This window comes from Centroberyx affinis, unplaced genomic scaffold (genome assembly GCF_046629955.1).
Source record: "Centroberyx affinis isolate AG114_WGS23_722 - 3 ecotype Tasmania unplaced genomic scaffold, CSIRO-AGI_Caff_v1 ptg001111l_1, whole genome shotgun sequence".
Classification (NCBI taxonomy): domain Eukaryota; kingdom Metazoa; phylum Chordata; class Actinopteri; order Beryciformes; family Berycidae; genus Centroberyx; species Centroberyx affinis.
In genome coordinates, this window is record NW_027279653.1 from 969 (window position 1) to 21047 (window position 20079).

At 41.9% G+C, this 20079-nt stretch overlaps 2 protein-coding genes and 1 long non-coding RNA gene across 3 annotated transcripts in view; 1 reads left to right on the forward strand and 2 right to left on the reverse strand.

Moving 5' to 3' along the window:
* Nucleotides 1-1258: 1258 nt before the first annotated feature.
* Nucleotides 1259-1988, reverse strand: LOC139647744 (uncharacterized). Its single transcript, XR_011695539.1, has 3 exons — nucleotides 1933-1988; nucleotides 1512-1655; nucleotides 1259-1426 (listed from the first exon to the last, which is right to left on the reverse strand). It is a non-coding gene; the product is annotated as an uncharacterized lncRNA (long non-coding RNA).
* Nucleotides 1989-2333: 345 nt separating this feature from the next.
* The window catches only part of fancm (FA complementation group M), a 47127-nt gene continuing 29381 nt past the window's right edge, over nucleotides 2334-20079 (forward strand). Inside the window, exons 1-4 of the mRNA XM_071523755.1 lie at nucleotides 2334-3033; nucleotides 3115-3287; nucleotides 3389-3466; nucleotides 3935-4093. Coding sequence (XP_071379856.1) covers nucleotides 2334-3033; nucleotides 3115-3287; nucleotides 3389-3466; nucleotides 3935-4093 — 1110 coding nt within the window. The remainder of the gene's footprint in view (nucleotides 3034-3114; nucleotides 3288-3388; nucleotides 3467-3934; nucleotides 4094-20079) is intronic.
* Nucleotides 6952-18571, reverse strand: soul3 (heme-binding protein soul3). The gene is made up of 6 exons (XM_071523737.1): nucleotides 18134-18571; nucleotides 18027-18095; nucleotides 11754-11848; nucleotides 10242-10383; nucleotides 9868-10051; nucleotides 6952-9638 (listed from the first exon to the last, which is right to left on the reverse strand). The coding sequence occupies exons 1-6, from the start codon at nucleotides 18258-18260 to the stop codon at nucleotides 9467-9469; spliced, it is 789 nt and encodes a 262-aa protein (XP_071379838.1). The 5' UTR covers nucleotides 18261-18571; the 3' UTR covers nucleotides 6952-9466.

The following is a 20079-nucleotide window of genomic DNA, read 5'->3' on the forward strand; positions in this document are numbered from 1 at the left end:
AGTGCTCATTACTCATTATATTTCTTGGCCCCTTTACACTTTCTGGAGCTGCAGGGTGCTGCATGGGAACAGCGGTCTGGGATTCATTAAAATATTTATTATGTTAATGAATAAATTAGAGGATTCAATCAGTACCCAGTTTGACAGCTTTTGACAGTTTACAGCTGACCATGCTGTTTCTTGATTTATACACGTTTTGGTTGCGAGGTCACACTGTAGGAACAAAAACAGGCTTATACATGTAGCTTTAGGAACCATGTTTATAAGCATCAGCTGGATGTTTATAGTCTTTGGGGCATGTTGACTGTGAAGTCAATAAGTAGCAACTGATTCTGGTTCTGCGTGCAGGCTCATTCCCTGTCTCAGGCAATGGCTGCAAATATACAATGGTTCTTATTGGACTCTTACATTATGAGTACTATTTTGAGGAAAACAACTTCTTGGTCCTGTGCACCTACTTACTTATTTCTGGAGGTCAATCAATAAATTTTATCTTGCAGCGAGAGCAATTTTCTTACAGCAGGAGTCTGCCACTGCTGAGTGAATGTAGGGGAAACACTACATCTCTCTCTCTCTTTCTCTCACCTTTTTCCTGCTGGCAATGGCCTGCTGGAGCCAGAGCAGCTCCATGGCCAGGGTGTTTCTATGGAGACGCAGGGCTTCTGGGGTACGGGGCACCTCCTGGGCCAAACAGTACTGCCACGGACCTGGGGCAGGGATGGCATATTCAGAATGACACATGAAACACACGTTACACAAAAATGTCCAACTAATTTAGTATAATATTGTCTTGTTTTTGGTAAAACACCTAAAAAAATCTGCCATTTGGAGTTTATTTCCAATTAATTTTCTCCTGTTTTGAGAATTTTCTTGAAGCAAATGACTAAATCCTGAAATAAGTCAGATCACTTGACTAGTATCAAGATAATATCACTTCACTTCTTGAAGCAAATTGTAATGCATGTGCAATAGGTGAAGTTATCTCACCCCACTGGCAAGATTCTTCACTCAAAAAAAGGTAGTGAACACTACCTGTACTACATGTACACCTCTCACCTTTGTGAGAGTGATTGTAGTTCATCTCCAGCCCCAGACTGCTCCAGACAGTGGTAGCTTCTCCTGTGCTCTCCATCACTCCTCCGTCTTCATCCCCCACCTGGTCCCCCGAACTGCTGTCTCTCTGCCCCTCTCCATGCCCTCCAGCGGGGATACTGGGGGAACAGACCCCGGAAAGGGAGACCTGTCTCCGGCTGTGTGAATCATCTCTCTCAGCTGCTATCTTCTCTGGAAGGAGACAATGAGCTGCTCCTCTCTCCTCCGACAGAGACGCTGGTGGAGGATTCTGGGGACAGGCACTGACATCTGGTGCTGGTTTCAACGCCTTGCTGACAGAGCAGCTTGGTTTCGGTCTTAGAAATGGGCCATCCTGGTGATGAATGATAAAGAGTATGAATAAAAGATCTGATGTGCTGAACCAACACGGTCACATTCTCATAATAGTGTCATCTTACAGTGTCTGTGAAGTGGGGAATGGGGACGATGGTCTCCCTCCACTCTAAATGGGCCAAGTCCCCATCAATTTCTCTCACGATGTCTTCAAAATCTTCCCGTGCACTGTAGATTTCTTTTCTCACCAAGTATCCACGGACATGTGCCTAGCGAAGAGAGGAGAGTTACACTATCTTACTGGTAAGTTACACAAGCTTTCTGCCTGGTAGCAGCTGTGAGCCTACTGGTCAAACTAACGTTAACCTTATGATTGAACTAACGTCAAGGCTTGCTAACAGCTAACAGCTATTTTAAAGTAGGTTAAACAAAATACGAATTAGCTCCAAAACACCACAACCATAAAGACAGCTTGTAATACCTACTACCCATGTCACTTTATAGTAAACAATAGTGCGAGTCGCTTTAACAATAGCCATTTAGTACCTGAAAATAGGTTAATATCTTCTCCCACTGACTTCTCTCCATTGCTATGGTAACGCCGCTATGCTGCAAATGTCGCGGGATAGGGAATCGAACTTTTGATTTTCTTCCGGTGTTACACTAAAGAAATAAAAGCCTGTTCGTGTGAAATATAGCTAACCATGCAACTTTATCAGTTCAGCTTTTAGTCAGACATATTATTATGGCTACGATATACTTGTAGTAAGCCAATTTAAACTAAAAAAAGATTCTGGAATAAAAAAAAATATCGTTACATGGTGTTTTATTTTGAAAAACACGTGGGCGGAAGTAAATGTGTGTTTATATATTTTTTTTTCATTTCGTAATGTTGCCGCTCGCCACATGGGCTTGTTTGCTCAGGTTTAACACCACAACTAATCAAAATGAGTAACGTTAGTGGAACAAATCAAAGGACTTTGTTCCAGACTTGGGGTGCAACCGTTTCTCAAAGCAACGTTGTTCAACCGAAAAATACGGGCAAGAAAGCAGCCGCTGGACGGTGTAGAGCAACCCCAAGCAGCTCTGTAGCTAAAACACATCCTCCTCGCAGTTCACTATGGAGTGAAACTGGTCAGGGGTCCACCTACACACCAGAGTGCCAAGTGAGGATACAGGACCCTAAATCGGCTAATGAAGATGATGATGACGATGACCTGATGGTGGTCGCTGTCTATGAAGCTGAAAGGACTCTGCAACTTGATGCAAACTTTGTCCAAGATGACAACCCGGTAGGAACAGAGAGCTCTGCCCTCTCCCCCGTCCCATCAGGCGGACAGTGCTACCCAGACTTCCCTGGCTTTGACAGCTCGTCAGCTAAGGTATGGATCTACCCCTCCAACTACCCCATCAGGGAGTACCAGCTGAAGATATCAGAGGCCGCCTTGTTTCAGAACACCCTGGTGTGTCTTCCCACCGGGCTGGGAAAGACATTCATAGCCTCTGTGGTCATGTACAACTTCTATCGCTGGTACCCATCGGGGAAGATTGTATTTATGGCTCCCACCAAACCGCTTGTGGCACAACAGATTGAGGCCTGTTACAAAGTGATGGGGATCCCGCAGACTCACATGGCGGAGCTGACAGGTATGATGCTGTAAATGACAAACTCTGACATTCCACTTTTCTGCTTTTACCTGTTAACTGACGAGACTATCTGATCCACAGGCAGCACAGCAGCAGGGCAGAGGCAGGAGCTGTGGAGGGCGAAGCGCGTCTTCTTCCTCACCCCTCAGGTGATGGTGAACGACCTGTCCAGAGACACCTGCCCGGCCCTGCAGGTCAAGTGTGTGGTGATCGACGAAGCCCACAAGGCGCTGGGCAACCACGCCTACTGTCAGGTACAGGGGCCGTTTCTCCTCCTGAGTATGTTCCATGCACGGTCTTGACATGAAGCTCGTGTATTCATGGCTCATGACTTGTTTTTCGCCCCTTTCCTCAGGTGGTCCGGCAGCTCGGCAGTCAGACACGGCAGTTCCGCATCCTGGCTCTCAGCGCCACTCCAGGTGGAGACACCAAGGTGGGTACAATGTGTGTCTGTTCATATGTCTGTCTCTCTGTCTGTTTTTTTTTAAATTTATATAGGAAAAAAGGCTAATACACCATACAAGCTATTTAAAACACTTTGGGCCCTACTCAGCAAAACTGCAGGTTTGCAGAGGATTCCTGTTCTGCAGCAGTGGGAATAGAAAGGTATTTAGAAGAAAGATTCCCATATCTTTCTTCGAAATACCTTAATAAGAAAAAAGAGTTTATAAAAGAAGAAACAAAGGAAGAGTTTAGAATTAAAAATTATTCTGGCTCCTGGTTCGGAGACAATCCCAGATATTAGCTGCACAACAAGTCAATGATGCGGAGCTGACCCTTCAGTATTTTATGATTTCGTTTAAAGGTGACGAGATGCGATATTGAATGTGACCATAAAAACCACTTCTCCATCTAACTGCTCCTCTGTCTCATCTCTCTCTCCCTCACTCTGTCCCTGCAGTCAGTGCAGCAGGTGATCTCTAACCTGCTGATCTCCCACATCGAGCTGCGTTCAGAGGAGAGCCCAGACATCCGGGCCCACTCCCACCAGCGCAGCGTGGAGAAGGTGGTGGTTCCTATGGGAGAGATGGTTGCTGCTCACCAGACACGCTACCTGCAGGTAGGCTCACGCCAGTGCTGTGTCATATTTAGCTAGAATCCTTATAACTTTTGTTTGGTCTTGACTCAGAGGTCAAAGTTGAGGGGATTTGAAAAAGGTGCCGAGACTGGATTTCTGTCCGTGTATTGATTGTATAATTTAATGGCAGCTGCAGTGTTTTATGCAGATTAATTCTTATTTGAATCAAGCTTTTCTTACCCATAACATTTTCATATTCAGATTGAATCATATCAGTAATTTAAAAGAACAAGACTCATTGCAAACTGTCTCACTGAACTCACTTTATTAATATTCACCTTCATTTCTTTTAAAGTAACCTTCATCAGGTTACTTTAAAAGGCACTACCAACATACCTGTATAGACAACAGCAAAATGTCCTGACCAATCAGGACACACTTCATTCCAAGTAATCCCTAACACAGCTTGTGTCTTATTAAGGTCAAAGGACCCACCTATATCAGTCATATCAGTAATAAAATCACAAAAAAGTCGACAGACATACACAGACAAACTTAGTTTTGTATTCAAACTTCCCTCCACTGCTTCTTCTTTGGTTGCCTCATGACCTATATTGTGTGACATTTGTTTTTGGTGCTTTGCTGCCATCTTCTGGTCAATATGTGCCTCTTCAGTACCAAAATTCCCTTCTCATGTCAGAATCCTTTCTCAATATCACCTTTTTTTTCCATCGCTGTGTGATGCTTACTGGGCCCATTAATAATGGCTGGATTGATGTGTAACGAAAACAGCATCCTAGGGCGCTCTGTGGTCTGTGTGGTTGTTAGTCAGACTAGATGGGTCTGGATCATTAGAGGAACCCCAGACTCTCTCCGTGTCATGAGTTGGTTCATTAGTGTCTGTACTGTACTGCAGGTATGCAGCTTCACCTCAGACTAATCTGCCTCAACTGGCTGGACCGCTGGAATGTCACAGCTGCGGTTGAAAGATTAGGCCTGTTGTATATTATCCCCGCTGGGTCTTCATACTCTAGATAAATACAAGTTCAACTTTTTTTTATGGTGCTTTATCACAGTGATGCCTCAAGACACCAACAATCACCAACTAACAAGAAAGTCGTCTGGTAGAATCTAAAAATAGCAAAAAAGATAAATGAGGAGATCGATTTGGATTGTGTGTTGATACTAGTGTCATTTTTCTCACTCGTTCCCTAATTGTATTGAGTTTCCTCTTTCTCCTTCTCTCCTTACCCCCTGGAAAGTGTCTGTAACCTGCTGATTAACCTCCATTTCTCATTGCCTCATTAAAAGCAGCTGATTTGACTAGACGTACACAAAGAAGCTGTTTAATGGAATCGTAGTCAGTGCTTTGACCTTTGTGTCGGTCCCGAGGCTTTGAGAGGATCAGGAGTTCAGACGGTCTTGTACTCTGGTGTAAACTGAGCTCTGCTGCAGTCATTCAGGCTGAACAGACTGTCAGACAAATAAGAAAAATGAACCAGTTACCCGGGCAGCAGGGTTTATGGTCAGTTTAATGAAGTGATAGATCAGAGATAGATCAGTGTGGATCTTCATAACCTGTTAAGCAGGCTCCTGTCTCCTTATGTCTCAGCATTGTGGTTGTGGTTTTGTTTGATCATAGAGGGAGGCAGAGGCTCTATAGAGACATGGCCTGTGAAGACAGTGTGTTGCAGTCTGTAATGGAACCTGGTGGTGTTAAATTAGTTTTAGTGGCATTCCCTATGAATCCACACTCTTTTGTCCAAAAACAATTCAGTTTTTCATTAAATCTGAAGTGCTGATCTGAAGTTTATAGCTGAGCCCATAATAATTTGTATATGCTCAAGACAAGATGTAAGAATCAAAACACCCAGGTTCTGATTTTAATGTCATTTTTCATTTATATTATACTAAGTTTTACTGTCTGTTTGCCTTTGCTAAAGATTATTACTAACACAAATCAAATTCATCATTTCCAGCTTTCAATAAGGGACTAGAGGCCTCCCATCAGCTTGTGTCATATTCCCATGAGAGAATAATATACTATATTGTTCAGTAGTCAGTACTCTGATACATTACAGTGTGTGTGTGTGTGTGTGTGTGTGTGTGTGTGTCTCCCTCTTGTGAGAGCTCATCATGTTACTATGCCCTAGTAACTGAGCCCCAGTTCTTCCCCTTAGTCTATGCTACATGTTTCAGAACAAATTGGGGCGTGACTCCTTTTGTTTGCCTCATATTTTGATCTCAGAAAGGAAATACTAGCCTTAAGGCCTAGAAGTACAGTTGTTGTTTGGTCACCTCCAACACAGCTTATCAGTAGCCAAAACACAGCCTACTAGCCTTTGCACACTTTTATTATGTTTTCCAGGCTGCTGGTGGAATGTTGTAATTCATATAAAATTGTTGTTTTATTGGATTAGTAAAAATACTACTTCACTTATCATAACAGGAGGTGTTTCATTAACAGCATGTGAGGCGTTTGGGTTTTGTTTCCTTCCCCACAAATTGAGAGCACATGTTGCAAGGGATGAGAATCTGTAGCAAGAGACACGGAGGGTATGAATCAGTTTGCGAAACTACACTCATAACGTCATCATGTATCCCTCTCCACCATATCATCAAACAGCATCATTTGAAGCATTTTTCTAACCTTCTATTCTATATTCTAAATAGTCTATATTCTAATTCTAATTCTCATATTCTAATACTTTAATATTCATAAAAACGCGTAGAAGTGGAAGCCAAAATGCTATGGAGGTGCATGCATTATATTGAGTCATTGCTTTTTTAAGTAGCAATGGGAGGATTTAAAATAATTAAAATTGAGCTGAAACTGCACTACATTGAAATGTCTGCTGCACCACAATATGACAAACCCAAAGAAATTCATTATCACATCATTCAAAGAAAGGAAACAAGCGTCACCTTTTATTGAACAAAACAAAGAAAACCACAGTAGCTTTTGTTTTTGGACTTCATTGAATTTCCACAGTACAGCACACTTTTACAAAACACTGAAAAATAAGCAAAAAAACAAAAAATGGAAATAAATCCTTAAACTGGATGTTCCCAAATAACCAGGCTCTTAAAGGGAAAATAAACCCAAATTTACCATGATTTTACAAGTGTCTGCTCATCTAGAGTTGCCATAGAGCATCATATCCATTCTACATTCAATACAAAGTAAATTCTTTGGGTTTTTGAATGTCCTGAAATTTGAAATATCACCTGACATGGCAACTCCCGCATCCTGAAACTATCCATATCTGTCAGTTTTTTGTATTTACATTTTTTTGTTGATGAAATGTGTGGAAAGATAGACTTTTATTATTTGGGTTGATTTTCCTTTAATTTTACATGCACTGAGTAGGCCTCAAGGACTACCAGCGTTTAACAGGACATCGCTGGAATTTCAGGTTTTCTTAACTTTAAAAATGTACAGACTATTTGCACTTGAAGTAGAAAATACAACATTGTTTGCATACGTACTATAGAAATGGATGGGCTAGCTGAAATTGCTGGTTGTATAGTGTTTGTTTTTTTATTTTTAAGTATTTGTTTTATTTTTTATTTTTTTTACTTATAGACAAGTCTTCACACAGTGATGATTTGGCAAAGTGCAGTTCCAGTTTCTGTGGATGCATCTTTCATTCATTTGACTGGCATTCCCATAGCTACTTTATCACCGCCCAATGCTGAGCAGTAGGTATATCCTCGTTTCAAACAAAACTGAGAAATGTTCCCATATTATTGTGAACTATAGTTGAAAAAATATAGCTGGTATGATCTGTATTACTTTGTTTTTGTCACATTCCTTGGTTTGTTTAATTACAAAATATACTGAAGATAAAAAATACTTTCCTTTCTTATCTTCCACTCTGAGACGTTATATGTTATATATTTTTCTTGGATTGGTGATACAACATCACAACAGTTTTAACTAAAACAGAAATTAGCTTTCAAAAAAAACAACAACAGTTGAGTATTATCACAGTACAGTAATATTCTCTGTGCTCTATCTTTTCTTGGTTGCGTTGTCTCTACTCAGCAGCAGTGGTAATTTGCAGGTACAGTAGTGCACACATACTCACTAACATTGACACAGAGGAGTAAGTAGAAAGAGCAAGAGAAAGAGGTACATGTTTGTATTCCTGTGTGTGAACAAGACTTGAAACACGAGGAATGCATTGACTTGTGTAATTTTCTTGAGATAAAATGACCTATGCAAAATAGTACTTTTGATTGTCATTCAGCAGTAAAATCAGTCAGTTTTTCAGCATTTGGTTTGTAGAAATGTGACATTTGTTTTCTCCCTGTATCTATACATTCATGTTGTTGGCTCATTATAAAAGCATATTGGCCTATTTTTTGTTGTTGTTGATGTTGTTTCTTTTCTAAATTTGTGTCGCCTACTTTGTGAAGCCTATTTCATGGTTTCTCAAGCAACCAGTTCTTCTTTCTGGCCTAGATGTTGTTTATCTGGTTGTCTTGCAGGCTGCAGATCCCCTCCCCACACCTCCACCCTCCATAACTGATGACAGACCAACAGATAGGGCTAGGCTAGAGACCCAGGAACTCTGTAGTAACTGGTTTGTTCATAGTTGGTATGACGTAAATATTCCAGTTCAGTCGGAACAAAAGCTGTTTTTACAGTGTGACTGGTGCAAAGTACCAGGACCAGCAGATCAACAATGACAGAGTTAAAATCACGTCAGCTAGCAAGAGAGTGACAGAGGAACTAGTTTATCTGATGTTCATGGACCTACTCCGCACATGACAATGTCACAAAACAATGTAGCTGTGCCACAAACAGACAGCGGAGGGAATACGGCTATGCGTCCACTGGGAACCGCACTTTACAGCGCTGGCTTCTTGTCTCATTGTTTACAATGGGAAAAGACAAGTTGTTACATGTTCTTGACAGCGCTGAGTGGTCGCCGTGCTCACAGAGCACTAGGAGTTAAAACTATTTCAACTTTTAACAAGGAGTTGAAAACCAGTGCTTCATCCGCTGTACCTGCTGAGAGCTACTGGCTGAAACAAAGGTGCCCAGGGACTAAAATTGTTTTTAGAAAGCAAGGTCCTCCAGCCCTCTCTCTCTATGGGGGTGAGTCCATGAGAATAGGGCTGTGGTTTAGTTTAGTTCTTATGGGTCAAATAGCCTAAGTATAGTTCTATTAAAATTAACATCCATATGAGAACTTACTTATAGGCTAGATTAAGTGCTGACTGTTGCAACCCCTAACTGGTCTGGAGTGTGCCAGGCTGGTGGTGATTTGGAGTAGAAGTAGCGACTATAGAGGACGTTACACTTTAGGCTGTAGCTAAGCAGAGCTGAGGAGGGAGGGGCAAAGTTAAGGGAGTCTTATGGGGTTCAAGGGTCACAGATAGGTTGCTGCTTGATCCTATCCTCCCTCAGCGTCGCTCTAGGAACCACATCTCATTCTGACGGTTGCTGTGAGCGGGGTTGGTGTAGCCCGCCACGATGAAGGAATCATTGACGCACACAGCAGGGGAGTCTAGCACCTCGGCCATGGCATTGATCTGATTAATGATGGTCACTTCGTTGGTGGCTCCGCCAAAGGCCCTGGGAGAAGGAAGGGATGATGCAAGAGCAAGAGGCATCAAATTTCCATGGCCATGCCAAGTAGACAAAACAGGCCAATCATTAATTCATCTGTGTGCTGCTAGATTCTCTTAATTTGTTCCCTCATTGATCAGAAAATCATTGTTGGATATCAGTGCTAAACAGGGGAGGCAGTTCATCTGAAGCAGTGGTAGTAGAAGTGCTAATGTTTCTTTTATTCTCTACTGACCTTGCGTACACAACGGTGGCAGGCCAGACCTCTATGACGATGTCGCTGTCATTAGGCTGTGGGGGCTGGGCCTGGTGGTTGATGGGAAGGTAGTAGGCCACAGTGACTTCATGAGAGATCACAGAGTGATTCTCATTGGTGCGCACCACCGTCACGATAGGCAGCGTCATGCCCAGGTAGCCACCTAAAGAGGTCGAAGGAAAGAAAACCTTTCATTGTTACTTACAGGCCTACTTGAAAAATTATTGGAGAGATGAGGTCCTCCTTCTGTGATATCCAGTTTTATTCTGTTTGGAGATGATTTAGAGCAAATGAAATTGTGATTAGGCCAGACATTGAATGTATGTCAAATTTTGTGTTGTTTGTGGACTCACCTGAAGAGTTTTGCTGGCAGATGTATTTCATTATCCTCATAAAGCCATAGCAGATGCTCTGTTCATAGGTCTCCTCACGCACTGTGATGCAAGCCCAGTGGCCTTTTTCATACTGGCGCTTCTCATATAGCAACTCCCCACACTGGAAAAGCATACACAAAGATGATGAGAGAGACAGGAGAGGACTGAGTTAGGACTTATCTTTTGATTATATTTTTAAATTGAGTTAACTGTTATAACATTGGATGCTGCAACATTCTCTATTGTAACTTGAGAATGGGATCGAGAATGCCAGCAAATCAATGCTCAGAGTGATAGAAGCCTTACTAAGAAATGTGTGAAAAATCACTCCTGCACACTGTCTGCTACTTGTAATTAAAACATTTAAGAGATACAATGTTTTGGTCGTATGATATTTCTCAGCTATGACATACAGTACCTTGTTAAGCTCAAGTCAAACAGTGTGTGGGAGTTTTTCCACATGTTTCTGTTAAGGCTACCAGGTCTTCTCCTACGCATGTTGACACCAAAGGACTTACTGTTTGCTAATTGCTGTCAAAGTGTTCTGTCTTTACAAGGCATTGAAACGACATGCGGTATAGACGGTGCTCTAAGAATAGGGTGCCAAGTATTCTTCTTTGTTTAACCTGAGTTTCTGGCAAAGTTTTAATGAACTAATTAACTCAAGTTAAACCAATTAGCCCTTTTTATTTATATGCTCCCCTAAGGAGTTTAAGCGGCTTATTGTATTGGGTGACGGGATCGTCCTTGTCTTGTCGAAAAAATATAGCTGACCTGTATTCACACGCAATATTTGTATGTGATCGTAGGCTGACTGAGGGGCTGGTTGTGTTCTTCAAGCAACAGATACATCGAGTGTATGTGCGGTCCATGGCTTTAAATGTTTCTGTATGTTGTACGTGTGTCTGAACTGACAACATTCACCAGTGAACTAAATAAAGGTTATTTCCCAGGCCCTTCAAGTTGGACATCATGACCTACAATGTTGCACACACACGCACACACACACGCACACACACACGCACACACACACACACACACACACACACACACACACACACACAGTCAACAACTATCCTGATATGAACTAAAATTATCAAATTTACCCGGAACAGCAGGAAAAGCGAGTTCTGGAACAGTCTGTTCCTCAAAGAGAACATTTAATTTCATCATGGATTCTAAATTCCTAATTGATTCATTGGGGTCAAAATTGTCTGCCTCAGTTAACTATCCTAGCAGTCCTGTAGAGTAAACTAGGCTTCTCAATCTCAACTACTCCCCTTTTCTGGCTTGTGTTGTCATGCAAGGTATTGATTTCCAGGTCTAGTCCCTGGTGCAGACACGCCTCACTACACCGAACTTATACTAGGTTGTCGCTAATGGATTTGCCAGGTCTTACTGTTTCATGTAGAACTTGAAAAAAAAAATGACAATAGAATGAGAAAAGAGAGGTCTGTGGTGGTAGAGATAGTTTGAGTCAGACAGACGTACCTTTTCTTTGCGTGCCATGAGGGTGAAAGGGACTGGTTCTCTGTTACTGCGTCCCTGGTTGTTGGTGGTTAGCAGTTGGATGGGCTCTGCCATATCTGTCAACAAAGAAACAAACAATACTTGGTCGATTCGAGCCATGCTCCAAAAAAAAAGTCTTTTATTTACATTATTTACAAGGTTCTGATAAGAGCAAACAAATAGTGTGGTGCTTGTTGTTTGCCCATATATGTCTGTTTCCTAAAGCTATGTTTGTACTGGCAGCCAAACATCCTTGTTCTAATCAAGTTCTCGACTTTGGCTGTGTGTTAGTCAACGAGTGGACAAAGCGCTTCTTGTACAAGACCAAAAATGTCCAATCATGTCTGTGTCTTACTTCACACTGCTCATTCCAGGCCTGAATGGTACATTGATGAAAACATATCAGAGCAGAACTTATCTCTCACCCTGATACCCTGTTTACAAACCTACAGCAATACACTATACACTTCAGTACAACTTTATTCCATTCACGTAATATCTACACTTCCTCATGTACAGTAATCTGCTGGCAGGCGGTGTTGGTAGTCTGTGTGAGGAAAAGCCTGGCAGACAGGCATAGCACTGTGCCAGGATGCCACAGAGAGTGATGTTCATTAGAGCTGATGGAGAGACAACTGGATAAAGTTGCCCAGGGCCAGGTATAGACTGGTATTAACAGAGAGGGACTACAGCAGGTTGTCAGTGCTTCTGAAATACTGCACTGTACTTTACACACAGCCCACTCTTCTCTTTCATCCACTAAACATGTGGCTTTTTGTGTATCAACAATGTAGCTTACTCCTGTATTTACACTAACCAAAATGAATTGTGTTGTTTAACATACAAGGTACAGTGGTCACTATCTCATATGCCTAATACAGCTAATTGGCTAACTATTAGTCAGTGACCTAGGTCTAGCGACAACGCAGTAGGTTGTTAAAAATTGTTATGTAAAGGCTAAAATAGTAGTTACAAAGTGTAAAAATATTTTAACGCATCTTTTTATCAAACAAAAGGAAATTCAAATGTTGTCTTGTGGCTAGCTTGTGCTCTTATTCTTCTCTGTGGTAGCCATGGTACTTTCCCCCACTGATACTATAAATGAAGATAGTGTGGGCCTTAACCATACTGAATGAAACTGAGTGGGTGATACAGGCTCATCTTTGGTTCTATAGTGTGTTTGGTCTTTTCTGCTGCTACTTATCCACAAAGCTCTCACTGAGGCAAACACAAACTGCATCACGCAACTCACTCTCTAGAAGAATGATGCCTTCATAGTCAGATTATATAATAGAATGATGCTACTTTGTGGAACTGTGAGCATTCACAAATGCATTTTGTCAGTCAATACCATGGGGTAACTGGGTAAGACTGATCTCTGGTATTTAGCTAATCAATCATGTGTCTACAAACAAAGCTGTGGGTTGAGAGGGGTGTGTGTGTGTGTGTGTGTGTGTGTGTGTGTGTGTGTACCCAATTAGCAGGTCTTTTCATTAAGTAAGGGTTACATTGTAAATCATTGATCAGGGGAACGGCTCGGGTGGATAATACAGTATGATAAGTAGCAGCAGAAAAGACCTACTACTATGGTTGAGAGAAAAAGATACCTGCCTGTTTGTGTACACGAGTTCATTGAGAGAGAGCGAGGGGGAGAGAAAAAAACTGATGCACTGTTCACAGAACAGTCTTAACTAGTTCATGGTCCAATACACATGCAAACAGACACACATGCTCTATAGCAGCACCTCTAGCCACCCGGTGTTGACGCAGAACAGTCAACACACACACACTTGTTTTTGTACCCTGGTTCCCAGTCTACACTTAAGTCCAGGAGAGAGGGCAGCCCATCTTCATTCATCTTCATTCATCTTCATTTCAATAACCTTAAGTCCTTTACAAGGTGGCGTAGCTCAGTAGAAGACAGCGTGAGTTGACTATTGAAGATGTGATGAATTTGTCAAGGCTGGGAATGTTTGTTCACTGAGTTTAACCCAAAGCCACTTTGCTTAGAAGACAATGTGGGTTATGTACATTTGCATGCATTCCCAGAGTAGTCTATGCCTACCACTGCATGCAAAGCTTGATGTGTTGACTAACCTATTTAGTTAATACTTTGCCGTAAGACTCTTGAGAAAACACAGTCAGAGATAAAGTAGGTTTATGGGAACAGACCGCAGAAACAGGGTTGTACTTGTTGTTTGCAACCAATCAACTTCAAATACACTTTTAAAATGGAGAAATGCCAGCATTGTCACAATAGATCAGTGTGGTAGCAAAATCAGTATGCCAGTAAGTCTCAATGAGCGGGTTTATCTTATTTGTAGCAAGGATACTGCTGCTTTGTTTTTTTGTTGTTTCGTGGGCTTGCTAGGGTACTCGCTATTGTATTGTCAGTATCTAGGGAGGGGGCATTCAGTTCATTCAGTAGTAGTGTAAGCAAATCCCAAAGTTAAAAGAATCATGGCCTGAATATTTGGGACAATAAATTCCATTTTGTTTACAGGCTTGATGGTTCAATTGATGGTATCAGCTCCTCTGACCTCCTTTAATTTTGCAATGAGCCACTGTAAACATCCACTGCAAATAACAATGTAATCTTTGTTTCCAGCAGTCCAAGAACTTGATTAAGCGGGTGAAGGGCTTCTTACAGTGCTAGATTGTACTGCGAGGGCTGGCGAATCTTAAGGCAAAAGAGCCTGTTGTCTCTTCTTTTTGGTAGTAATGCCTCAATTTAGCCTCCAAGTAGACAGTCATGCAGACGGCTCTGAGTCTGTTGAACTTAGGTCTATGACTTGAAATGAGCCAAAAAGAAACCTTGGGCAGGACATGTGTTCCTCCCACACAACCCCAATCCACCCCAATTAGAGCAAAGACTTTTACCTTGGGCTTGGCCCCTGATCCCCTGAGTCTTTAGCTCCAGTATTGCAGTGCAGGATTTAGCAGCTAGAACCTCAGTACCAGTACAGGCAAGGTAGCTAATCCCTCTGAGTCAAAAAGCCCCAGCTAGTGATTTCATGCTAAGTCCTCAATTAGTGCTGCAATGTGAAGGCAGAGGGACGTGGCTGTCTGTGTTACTGGATCTCACAGGATGAACTAATAAAGAGGACTTTGATATTCCTTTTGCTGAAAATCTTTGCACTCTAAGAGGGCAAGTTACATATTTTTGGTGTTTTAAAAATGATAGTTTACATTACATTACGTCATTTAGCAGACGCTTTTGTCAAAAGCAATAAACACTTATGCTGCCACTTTATGAGCTTAGTACTGCATAATTACACTGTTGTTTAATAACTGTTTAATGCTGTGAAGCAGGAATTAAAATGTACAAGTTAAGTTTATCTCAATGTGGCCTATTGTTCAGCTTTGTGTGTCCTAGATCAGTGATTAGCAGCGACTTGGAATGTTCCAGACTTCAAACAATTGTTGTTGTTGTTGTTGTCTCCTGCTGAACACAACTACAGTAAACATCAAACTGCTGACCCTACAGGTCTACAGAATGGGCTTGATGATTTTTTTTATGAGAAAGTGTCACCTCCCCTTACGAAATGATTGTTGATTGATAGCACAAAATAACTGAAATAAATTAAGGTATTTTTTTTTTTACAGATAGTATATAACACTTTTATAGAGTGGAAAGTTTGAATGATGAACATCAGGTAATGTTATTTTTCTTAAATATATCGATAGATATTTGGTGAGGATCAAATGCAAAATACATATAATGATGATAATGAATGAAATGAAATCGTTCGAATGACCATGTTGACATAAACGCATAGACTGCAAATGGAAAATTAGATGGTACAGGCTATTTTAGAATGTGTGTGTATGCACATTTCATGCTTCGAAAGCTCTGCCTTATGGACAGCTGCATGCTATAGTCAGTCAGACACCGGAGTGGTCTGAGGGAGGCCAGGGGATGTTGAGCAGTTCAACCCTGTGTGCCCCGTCCACATTCCAAACACTTTGCAAGTAGGTCATGCATACACACACACATATATACATACAAACACACGAACATATGGACACACACACATGACCACCTCTGCCCCTGGGGCGAGGACAGGGCGTACTTCTGGATGATATCTGGTAGTTTGTATTCATTAGCGGTCCCTCTGCTACCCACCCACCCACCCACTGACTGACTTGACCGAGCAGGAAAAAGGAGAAGATTGGTTTCCCTTTTATTTGACTTCAACCACAGTCGTCTACTATGCTTTCAAGAGAGGGGAAGGGAGGAGAAGGTAGGGGCGGGGCTGGGTCACAATGTTCTGAGGACAGCCTTTAACCTCAGGCACAAGTTGCAAATCCAGTCGATTTTTAAAAATGCAACACAAGCCCCTCCTCTCCAGCCCTGCGGAGCTGAACAGTCTGACCCCAACAGAGAATGTCATCAAGAGAGAAGTCAACCTGGGCAGCTGATAACAGACTCATGTTCTTTCAGGCAGCTTTACTTAAGAAATACTGGTTTAGTCTTACACCAACAGTGTAAATATGCAGTACTGAGCTCATAAAGTGGCAGCATAAGTGTTTATACAATTAAGTTCACATTTTATTTTTTTTAACCCAAGTAATCCAGTGTCAATATACTAGTCACCATGCCTCAAATTATTTCTACCAATGTGAAAAACACACCTCTCGTTTGTACTAAAGTGTTTTTATTGCATCAACTGTCATCACAAAACAGTTGGTCCTCGATTGTTTGTAAACAGCAAATTCATCCATCCTCAAAGAGCAACAGTTAGATTAACTCTCTATGTTCCTCCAATGCATTTCCTAACCAACTAAAGCAGTATTTCATCTATTACTGCTTTAACAGTGCTTTGACTGTGAAAAGGCTCTTTTTTGCTCATTTCTTCTTAGTTTTATGAGCTCGAAATTAAGCTCCAACTCCTCGAATGAATTCAAAAGCCAATGCCAAATGACTGAGATATAGATAAGAGAAAATTACCTGCACTGTGTAGGATCATTCACTTCATTAGGGGCAATGTGCCTGACAAAAAGTGGCTGATTAGTCTCACATGCTCAGTTGTCTCTCCACACTTTGTTTCTCCTTTGTTTGGTAAGCAGACACTTTGTATACCAAACAAAATGTCAGATTAACATCTTCACTACTTTTACCTTACCACAAGTGGCTAAATATTTAGGAAACTGTGTTCACTGTAATAATATTGCATGCTTAAGGCCATGATTTTTATGGACTGGATCTGAGTGAAAACTGTGCCTTATAATCACTGTCATTGTTTTCCTGACATAAGTATCAGAAATACTAGCTTACATGTTAAAATACATGCCTTATCCCAAATACATTATTTCATTTGTGCTCCCTCTCTCTCTCCTCTGCAACAGTGTTAAGCATGACAGAAGACACACCCACTACTCTTAGATACTGATATGCCAGGCTTTCCCAAATGTTTCCCCTGCAAATACTCAGCAGTGGTGCACAGCAGCAGCAAGGAAATCACCACCACTGCTAGAGGAAATGTGAAAAATAAAATAAGCATTCGAATTTAGTCTTATTAAAACGAAAAATAGGAAAATGTAGTCCAAATGTTATGATTAAAGAACACTTTTAGCACTACAACCTCAACTTGAAACATACCTTAGACCCAAACAGCAACGGATTATGGGACAAAACTAGAATTATCCCCCTCCCAAGCACCACAGCTGGATACAATTACAGCACAACACTGTGTAACTATTTATACATTCTCTTATTGTGCAAACTTCTAGTGAGTGAAATGGCGAAATTTGACTATTCCACATTTTTCTGGGGACCCGCTGGAACCTCTTCAGCGACCCTTTGGGGTCCCTGGACCACACTTTGGGACCACGACTGTATGCATATCATAACATATTCGATCTTTAAATTGAATGGTGAGTTTCACTTGTTTGTCTGTGTGTTCCGACGTTTTTCCTCTACATTTGATGTGTGAATACAGTTTGTTTTGACAGACTGCATAGCTATAGCTCGAACTCGCCGATCTTGCTCAATGCAAACTAGGTCGCTCTATATGGCGGCGGACCTATAGGAAGTTGAAAAACAACAACCCTTACTAGCTAGAACATGTCTGCAGTTGTTGTTATAGCGTTGCCTATAGAGGTCACATGAAATTATAACTTTATTATACATCAAATAAGAAGGCTGGACCACAGATGGAGGTATCGGAGCCTAACGTTAGAATGTGTATGTCTTTATATACCGTGTGTTTTCTATCGCCGTGGTTTTCCTTACTGTATGTTGTTTTTTTTTACCTTGAGAAACTTCCACTTGGTGTCCCCTCGCTACGTCCTGCCAGTAGTGCAGCAGTCGGTCTTCGTCTTCTCCATCGTCTCACCCCCCTCTTCGAGGCTCCCGTTGCCCGAGTCCGGCAGCTGGTCCTCCGAGAAGGACTCCAGGTCTTCCAGGGTGATCATCCCTTGTCCTGCTCCAGATTCGGGCCCGTTACCGCCGCCGCCGCCATTTAACTGGCAGCCACCTCGGTCCATTTCTCTGTTTGTGGGACTAGGAACTAACCGAAGCGACCGACCGCAAAGCTTTTGGTTTTAAAAATCAGTTACGAATAACCCCCGAATTTACGCTTTGTTTTTGTGCCAATCTATTTCTTTTTTGGACCTCGGTACCTAGTCCGGATTGGGACTACCGTTACTTCATGGTCAATAAACCAGGCAGGACGCGGCTTTCCCCGACGTATTTATCCATGTTCATACACGAATATGAATATGCTGTTTTATATGTGAATAAAATGAGTCATATTCTTTCGCTGGTATTCGTTAATGTAAAGAAACGAACCGCCTCGACCGTCCGTGCGGTGCTGCCGCTTGCCACGACCGGGGATGAACGTGATGTTTATAGGAGATGAAGGCGGGCCATGTGACCCTGTGGCCTGCTGCCAGCCCTGCCTCCTCCGAGAGGTCCGTGCAGCTGCAGCTTGCAGAACGGGGCGGGGCTACAGGTCGACCGCTAAACCAATGAAGTCGACCCCTGAACCAATGAAATCACCAATGGGCGGGATTACAGGTTCGATCTGTAGCTAGCGCTCTGTACAGCAGGATAAATACCGAGTCCGGTCCAGGCATTTAATCAAGCAAGAAGCAAGGAGATGCCGTGATTATAGACCACGATAAAATCATAACAATAACTAAATGGCATTCGTCTGCCAGTCAATGTAGCTCTTCATCAGTAGTTTAACTGACACGTTGGTAGCAGTATGAGATGTAAATTAAACTGTTATTTGATCACAGGTGATTTTGCAGCGGCGTCAAGCGTTTAGGAACACCTGAACAATCCCTTTTATAAACCATAGTTGATGCATTTGCCCCCCTTGAATTCACTCCTTTAGTTTGGCAGTTGTACTTTTATGGCAGAATGAATTAAAACAGATAAGTCTGGGCAAGCTCATGCACCCAAATTCAGCTTAAGATATTTTTTCTGAAATGTATCCTCTCCCAGTATAAAAAAAAATATGTCCAGACAATAATCAACTTCCTATCTGTTGGTGTATTTACATAAAGAATGTAAATACACACTACATTATTTATATTCTGTATAGGATGCATTTTAGTTCAATCACTGTCTGAGACTGCTTCTATACTGCACTATGTCTGATTATATGCACCGACCATTTTAGAAATTGATGAGTGCTTTGTCAACAGGACACCACACTGGTAGAGGGTGGGAGGGAGAGATGGAGAGAGCACGTGTGTGTGTGTGTGTGTGCGTGTGTCTCTGACAGCCACCCCTGGCTTTGTAGAGGGAGCAGACGCCAGCAACATAAAATACACAATAAATAATAATACATGACAATCACCTGAAGCCCCGAATCCCTCTTTACATATGCACTCTGTCAATGCCTTTGCATATGATAATGCATTTTTAAGAACTGTTACTTGTATACTGTGTTACTGTTGTCTTCACATTTCATTATTACATTTCTTTTCCTTTGCCGTGGATGCTGCATGGCCAACACAATTTCCTGACTGGGAATAATAAAAGAGGACTTGAACTTGAGTGCTTGGGGACAGACCAGGCAGGATTTGCTCTGATCCATGTTGCTGCGATGTCTAACCACCATGTTGCACCCTTCAATAAGCACGTAGAGAGAGGACATTATATAATCCTCTGTAGTCTGTGTGGTGGAGAACTCCATGCAAACACACACAGAGGCACACGCATACACATGTACACACATACACTGATACACACACGCACACACACACACACACTACAATATTCTGCATGGAGGGCATTTAATAGGCCCCCTGCCTGGCTGCATGGCTCAGCAGAGTCTATCTGTCTTCAATACAC

Coding starts and splice junctions, on each gene's coding strand:
- soul3 (XM_071523737.1), bottom strand. CDS start 18,260: ATGGACCGAGGTGGCTGCCAGTTAAATGGCGGCGGCGGCGGTAACGGG. Junction 10,384..11,753: donor TCATGGCACGCAAAGAAAAG/GTACGTCTGTCT, acceptor ATGCTTTTCCAG/TGTGGGGAGTTGCTATATGA. Junction 10,052..10,241: donor CTGCCAGCAAAACTCTTCAG/GTGAGTCCACAA, acceptor CGACCTCTTTAG/GTGGCTACCTGGGCATGACG.